This window comes from Centroberyx gerrardi, chromosome 10 (assembly GCF_048128805.1).
Source record: "Centroberyx gerrardi isolate f3 chromosome 10, fCenGer3.hap1.cur.20231027, whole genome shotgun sequence".
Taxonomy (NCBI): Eukaryota; Metazoa; Chordata; class Actinopteri; order Beryciformes; family Berycidae; genus Centroberyx; species Centroberyx gerrardi.
This window is the reverse complement of record NC_136006.1, coordinates 3,224,951-3,232,782: the sequence shown is the minus strand read 5'-3', so window position 1 is coordinate 3,232,782 and position 7,832 is coordinate 3,224,951. Positions and strand designations below refer to the sequence as shown.

Sequence of the window (7,832 nt, the reverse complement as noted above, 5' to 3'; positions counted from 1 at the left end):
AAATGCGGGGTGTTATCCCCCTATCAGGGCGACTGTCAGAGCTAGCTCGAGTTCTCTCACAGCAGATAAAGCACGGCGGTGTTCCGTGTTATTATACAATACTAACATGGTTATAACAAATATTATGAAAATCACACGCTAGAAAATAAATAGAGGATAGTGACATTCGGGTAACAGAAATGATAGACGTTTGCGGTCGATACAAACTGATCAAAGTGCAGAATCTGCGGCCAGAAAAGACAAACTCACACATGAATATCTTAAAAATGTTGTGACTGTACATACAGATTGGATAATTGATCACCAACGCGATTATTCTTGGATAACTTTATTACTCGCTCGTCATGTGGGGGTTTCCGTCTGAACTTGGCAACCTCCAGATCCACAGTGAGTTTTGGCCGTCAGAGGGCGAACTTTCCTTTCCAGTTCAGTTTATATGAATATGAACAAAAACAGAACTATTTTCTTAGAACATTGGTTTGATTATTATTTTAGTGACTCACCAGGCTAGTCCAGGTAATTAAAGTTAAATTATGCAAAAGTCTATCTCGATTTAATTTTCTTGAATCTTGAACAGTCATATATGATTATAGAGCCAAGAGGGTCTCTCCTGCTGCTTTAAGATATGACTAATAATAATATTTTTTATAAGTATATGTAACTATATAACTTATAATTATATAGTAATAATTAACCTTCCTTTAACCATGTTGACTCCTGTGGGTGAGTTGTGTTTTCCTCCATCTTTCAAAAACAAGAACACTCTTATTTCAACAGAATATGTCTGTTCCTTATATTACAACATACTGGAATAACCTGGTAGATCATGTTTGCTGGGTGTTACCTCATAAATATTGAATCACTTCAATATCATTCACAGATAGATATCTATCTGCCAGTCTTCATCTGAAACAGTTCAGGTCAGATATTGATGACGTTGTTTCGTCTTTGTTTCTGTAAGCAGACTTCCCTTTTCACAGAAACTGTTTCTTCAGAATTGTTACGATAATAGTCTGCTGACTTTTTTCTGTTTGATCAGAAAGTCCTGTTTGGATTCCAGGACAAATCCAAGAAAGAAACATTTTTATTTGATACAATTTGATCATTGCTCCGGTTCAGTTTTATCTTCACAAATGCAAAATGTTCTAACAGGAAAGCTCCTGTCTCCGTGTTCATTAAGGAATCTGAACAAAACGTTAAAGCAGTTGTGTTTGTATAAATCTCCAGAAACAGGCTTCTCTTTCTCTTTCTTGTTCTTTTCTTTTTGTATTATGAGCATATTCTTTCGATGTAAACTGTTCCTGTATGCCTGTTTTTTTTTATTAATAAAATAATATTAACTACAACAATAATAATATTAATGTCAAATTGTGATGAAAACCACAGAAAAAGATGAAATGTTCCTGATACCTCCTTCATATAATATAATATATTTAAAGTTACAGATTTGTTTAATTGTTTAATTTAAACCACCACCCCACCTTAGAGATATGAATAATAAACTGATCCGGACTGTATTTGTCTGTTTTGATAAATACTTGTGTGTTTGTATATTTTGTACATGTTTTGCATTACCGATATTAAAGTATTAAAAGTATTAAAGTATTCAATTTAAAAACAGCTCCTTCCCAGCAGACGTCGCTAGTAGATCCAGTTAGATCCAGATCCAGATCTCCGTTTGTTTGTGTTCGTTTCCTCTCTTTTTGTCTGACGCGTCATTTCCGGACTTGCGCAGAAGCGAGAACCAACCATGGCGATGGCTGAAAAATCAACGAAAGAGCGGCTGTTGTCTGTTCTGGACGATCTGGAGGTTTTATCCAGGTACAGCTGGGTTATCAGATGCCGTTTGTCGTTAAATCTTTACACACTTTCTGTTTGTTGGTCTGAAACAGTTCAGATCATCAGGCTGAGCACAGAAACTCTGACGGCTCACTTCCAGTCAGCCAGTCAGTCTGAAACAGGCGCGCTGCTGCTGACTAGCTTGTGAAACAAATACATTAACTTAGTTTATTACCCGTATGCTTTATGAATTCATCGTGTTTTCTTCACTCCAGAGAGCTGATAGAGATGCTGGCGCTGTCTAGAGGACAGAAGCTGCCGCAGCCAGGAGAGGACAGCCAGGTGAGTCTGTCTCCTGATATTCACCAGATGTTCACCAGATGTTCACCAGATATTCACCTGATATTCACCAGATATTCACCAGATATTCCCGTGATATTCAGCTGATATTCCCCAGATTTTCACCAGATATTCCCCAGATTTTCATCAGATATTCCCCAGATTTTCACCAGATATTCCCCTGATATTCATCTGATATTCCCCTGATTTTCACCAGATATTCCCCAGATTTTCACCAGATATTCCCCAGATATTCACCTGATTTTCACCAGATATTCCCCTGATATTCACCAGATATTCCCGTGATATTCACCTGATATTCACCAGATATTCCCGTGATATTCACCTGATATTCACCAGATATTCCCCTGATATTTCCCTGATATTCACCAGATATTCACAAGATATTCCCGTGATATTCACCTGATATTCCCCTGATATTCCCCTGATATTCACCAGATATTCCCCAGATATTCCCCTGATACTCACCAGATACTCACCAGATATTCACCAGATATTCACCTGATTTTCACCAGATATTCCCCTGATATTCACCAGATACACACACACACTCTCGCTCCATCCTTATCCATTTACCATATCCTACTACTTGTTGCTGTAGCAACCCCATTTCCCCATGAAGAGGAATCAAAAGTTTCATATAATCTCATGTATTTACCTGCTGACTGACTTCACCAGCTGCTTAGACTTCTGACTTTCATAACTCAGTATGGTGATTTCAGGATATCGTGACGCACAGTTCTGCTGTCTGAACTGATGAGAACACACCATCACACCATCAGTTCAATGGGTTGAACATCAATTTGATTATTTAACATGATTTTGCATACGTGAGCCATATTGTAATATATATTTATATTGAGAAAAATCATATTATTTCAACCGTATTGCTCAGACCTAATCAGGGCTAGTAATGGAATAGCGTCTGTGCTGTGATGTGCTGTTCGTTGACTCCCCCTGTGTGCGTGTGTGTGTGCGTGCGTGTGTGTGCGTGTGTGTGTGTGTGTGTGTGCGTGCATGCTCAGGTGCTGGAGCTGCTGGTGCAGAGGGACCGGGAGCTGCAGCAGCTGATGCAGGCGGCGCAGCAGCAGGGGAAAGTTCACCAGGAGATGCAGCAGCTGGAGAAGGAGGTGGAGAAGAGAGACAGCGACATCCAGCAGCTGCAGAAACAGCTGAAGGAGGCCGAGCACATCCTGGTGGGTACCACACACACACACACACACACACACACATCCTTGTAGATCTAGAAGCATCTGGCCCGACTCTGACCAGCCTCTCTCTCTCTGTGCTTCAGGCCACTGCTGTCTACCAGGCGAAGGAGAAACTCAAATCCATCGACAAAGCCAGGAAAGGTGAGCCGGGTGTGCGTGCACGCACCTCTCCGCCTCACTGTGACGGAGGTGAACGCTCAGCCTGTTGACTCTGGTTTCTGTCAGAAGGCCGGTGTGTAAACTGAAGTTTGCTTTTTGCAGGAAGCATCTCGTCAGAGGAAATCATCAAGTACGCTCACAGGATCAGCGCCAGCAACGCCGTGTGCGCTCCGCTCAACTGGGTGCCAGGTACGACTCCACAGCTCCGGGTTACACGTTAAAACCAGACATCGGCAAGTCAGTGTTGCACAGTGCTGATATGATGGAGGCTGAGTGTGTGATTTTACTCTGCAGCTTCAGAGGTTTCAGACTGTAAAACCACAGTGAAACCTGCCTCACTCTGCCTTTAAAGAGCTGCTAACACAGAATTTCATCAGTCTGGTTTCAGTGGAGAGTTTTAGTGTCCCATGATGCTCTGCATGCTGTTTCAGAGACTTTTCCATTAAACTCAGGGAGAGTGCCAGAGACTTGTGTAGGAGGAGATCAGTTCTGTCAATGTTGTTGCAGTTCCAACTGGTCACCAATAAAGGCCAATAGAAGTCATAGATTACTTGATGCCCCTTTAAAGTCACACTGAAATGAAAAATGACCTTTTCACCTTTTTAGCTCATTCTATCTTACCTATTTGACAATTTATTACAAAAAAATTACAAATGCTTACTTTATTTTTATGTCAAAACCCCATTACCTCCTGGAAAACAGAGTATATTTAATGGTGACCTCATGCTGCACCAGGAGGTAACACAAAATATTCCAACCAATGAAACTTTTCCGATTTTTGAACAGTCCCGCCCCTCCGCCCCTCCCATCAAATCAAACTGCCTCTCTCTTCCTAAATGAACTCCCATTGGTTTACACTTTTGAATGATCCCTGAAATACATCACATTAAGAAAGCAAGACGCTCTCAAAATGCTGTTTCATTGTGACTTTAACACGCGTTTCATCAGGTGACCCACGCCGGCCCTACCCCACTGACCTGGAGATGCGAAGTGGCATGCTGGGTCACATGGCCAACCTGCCGACCAATGGCGTGAACGGACACCTGCCAGGTGACGCACTGGCTGCTGGGAGGTTGCCAGGTAAGTCCAGCCAGAGATTTATCGGCTTTGATAAGAGGGTTTACACACACACACACACACACACACACACCTGTTTATTTATAAGTCAAACCCTTTGCCTGTTCCTCAGTAAAACTCTGTTCACTGACTTCACACACAATTAGCAAATCTGTCAAGCCTTAGAAGCAAATCATGAGTTTCATTCATCCTGATTCCTGGATGTAGTAACAGGCAGAGCTGGACATCCACATCTTGATTCACCTGCTGTACACCTGAACCTCATTTTGACTGGGAGTGGGACTGGTGGGGAGAATCAGAAAGCACTTTTTCCACTAGCTAACATATGTAATAGAAGCTAGCGTTAGCAGTGGCTGCCCACTGAGGAATTTTACATTGATTAGCTGTTTTAAAAGACGTCTAAATGGTTCTAGACGCCGAGGCTACAACTCAGAGTGTTTTGGAGTAGAGACTAGGGCTAAAGACAAGACAGTTTACTTAACGTTACTGAATGGATCTACAGCCACACCACAACAAGCTGATCAGCTGCGCTCTAGTTTATCAACTAACACTCAATTCTAACCCCCCCCCCCCCCCCCCCCCCCCCCCCCAGACGTCCTCACCCCTCAGTACCCCTGGCAGTCGTCGGACGTCTCGGTGGGGATGCTGCCTCCTCATCACGGAAACGACTTCGGCCTGGAGCCTCCGGGCCACAACAAGGAGAACGAGGACGATGTGGAGGCCATGTCCACCGACTCCTCCAGCAGCAGCAGTGACTCCGACTGAGAGAGTGTGTATGTGTGTGTGTGTGTGTGTGTGTGTGTTGGGCGGTTGGATGAAAACACCTGGGGAAGCAGACATGGTGACAGGAATGATGCTGGAGTCGATTTAAAGCTGCACTGGGTAGATTTGCATGTTGGCGTCTCTCACTTGATCTTGACAGGTAAACCTCTCTTGCTCTCCTCCTGCACATTAAACCAGCTGGATACAACAGGTTCACACCTGTTCTCTGGGGGTTGTTGAAAGGCATTCTGGGAAACATAGTAAATCACTAGCTGAAGTAGAAGTAGAGGAGGCAGGACAGTAAATTACACACTTCAGCACAGAATAACTCTGGAACGTGTTGAACAGCAGACTGACGACCTGACAGTGGAAGAGGATCAGAGAGGGATTTTTCCTGTAGAAGGGATTTGAACTGGCAACCCACTGGTCAGTAAATCCATTTAGGAAAAAAAGTCATTACTTGACGTTCATAATTAATTAAGTCTGAAACCAGACAGAACCAGACTTTTCCATTGCAAACATGCTATGTTTAATAATTTAGTAAATGAATAAGTAATTAAACTCTTTAGTAGTTATATTCAATGTTCTAAAAAAGTCTTTATTGGTAGATACATGGTTTTTATGAACCAATAAGGACATATTTTTGAATGTCCATCAGCCTCCCAGAGTAGCTGAATTCTCTCTGTAATATTATTTCTGAAAGCTGTCGAGTCAGAGTGAAGCGTGTGTGTAGTCATGTTAACTTGACCGGCGGTGATTTATCTGAGCTCGTGTTTTTTCTTCTTGTTTTTTTAAGAAGCTTGATGAATTAAGAAGCTTGATGAATTAAGAAGCTTGATGAATTATTCAGCGCTCCTATTTTGGAGTTGAACTTCTCCAGGAAAGGCCCTCAGGGAGGAAGAGGAGGGAGGAGGAGCGGCGCTAACGTCGGCCGGCCGAACGCCAGCCAGCCGACGTTAGCGCCGCGCAATTTCCCGCCTTCCCCTCGCTCCCCCGCGTCTCTCTCGCTGCGTTGGATAGAAATATTACACTCCTGTTTGCTCCAGAGGATCCTGATCTCTCTCTCTCTCTCTCTCTCTCTTTCTCTCTCTCTGGTTTGTGCATCTTGGTTGAAAAGCGAGGTAGCGTCAGTTTTGTTTTTCTTGATATTAATTATACCGAGGTATCACAATTAATGTGACAGTGATATATTGATGTTTAAGGTTTGATCCCCTCAAGTTTCCTGCCCAGCTGCCCTTGAGCAAAACACTCGCTCCCTATCTGCTGGTTCACTGTGAGCCTGTCTGGATATGAGTGTGACTAAATGACTAAAAAAAATGTAAATATGACCGTTTGAAGAGAAGTTTCATGAACAAATCCCATTATTGATCTTTAGGTGAATATACCCATAATTAATATCCTCCTAATAATCACAGATTGGGGCTTTTTTTTTTGTATAAACCTAAGTGCTATTTATCAGACTCCACATTAGATTAGGCTGTTTGACTCCCCATGTCTGAAAAATGTTCTTTTTGTAACTTCATATTTCATGTTTGTCAGCTGTATGCTCTGTTATTTTGAAAGTGGATACATGCTGTTAGTTTCCTCTCAGTGTAAATATCTCTGTACATACTCAGCCTTGTAAATAAAGAAGTTTTGAATAGGTGTTGTGTGTGTGTGTGTTTTGTCCACAATTACTGTGTCATCTGCTTTTGACAAACTAAAAAATTAAGACTTCAGAAAGTGCTACATGGCAGTTTTCCCTTTAAAGAACCTTTCCTCATATTAGTTGCATCTGTTTGATATAGCTGATGTGATTTATACTATGAATTTATGTGATGTGAGTCTTTGTCATTTTGCTTTGGTTATGACTTCTAGTTTTTTCTACCCGGAAGCGTATGTACTATTATTATTATTAGTCACAAAAAATTATGTGTTAAAGATTTAGGGGAGACCGGGGCTGTTTGGTACAGAAGCCGATTGGGTTTTCCCGTCATAAATTAATTAAGATATTAGAGTTATTTATGTCATTATCTAGAGATAAAGAAAAGTAAATGAAATGTATAAATATGTGTCCTCAATGGGCTTCCATACACTTATAGTGGTGAATTTTTCATAGTTGGTGCATCTCACAAATTTAATGTCAACATCAACAGAAAGCTTAAAGTCTTCGGGGGGGAAAAGGTATTTCTTTGTCTTTTATAGTTCCAAATTATTTCACCAAATATTTATTAACCATCAAACACACTCAATGTGACAAATTACCCCAACAGGAGGGAAGGTTTTCACAAGGTCCAGGGATGGTTGTTGCTAAATTTCCCAGTGGGTTAGATACAAAAAAAATATAATGCATAATTATTATTTTTTTGGGAGCTATTCTGCAAGTAAAGAGGTTGATAAGGTCAGTTTGAGTGGGTTTACCCTCCATTACATTCCTGGTATTAGATAATAGGCCAAGCTTTGTCTTTATTTATAGAATTACAAGGCCATGACAGTGCTGCCTTC

The 7,832-nt window shown here is 41.6% G+C and overlaps 2 protein-coding genes across 2 annotated transcripts in view; one reads left to right on the top strand and one right to left on the bottom strand.

Moving 5' to 3' along the window:
- lcp1 (lymphocyte cytosolic protein 1 (L-plastin)) overlaps positions 1 to 7,832 on the bottom strand; it is a 120,961-nt gene that overhangs the window by 99,727 nt on the left and 13,402 nt on the right. The window lies entirely within an intron of this gene.
- On the top strand, positions 1,744 to 6,960 carry med4 (mediator complex subunit 4). Its single transcript, XM_071927303.2, has 7 exons — positions 1,744 to 1,821; positions 2,055 to 2,121; positions 3,165 to 3,335; positions 3,434 to 3,491; positions 3,612 to 3,698; positions 4,458 to 4,589; positions 5,179 to 6,960. Exons 1-7 carry the CDS (start codon positions 1,751 to 1,753, stop codon positions 5,349 to 5,351), a joined length of 759 nt encoding a protein of 252 aa, XP_071783404.1. The 5' UTR covers positions 1,744 to 1,750; the 3' UTR covers positions 5,352 to 6,960.

Bases quoted from the DNA above. Each gene is read 5' to 3' on its own strand.
- med4 (XM_071927303.2), top strand. From the start codon at position 1,751: ATGGCGATGGCTGAAAAATCAACGAAAGAGCGGCTGTTGTCTGTTCTG. The intron at 1,822-2,054 runs GTACAGCTGGGT...TCTTCACTCCAG, and splicing joins GATCTGGAGGTTTTATCCAG to AGAGCTGATAGAGATGCTGG. The intron at 2,122-3,164 runs GTGAGTCTGTCT...GTGCATGCTCAG, and splicing joins AGCCAGGAGAGGACAGCCAG to GTGCTGGAGCTGCTGGTGCA.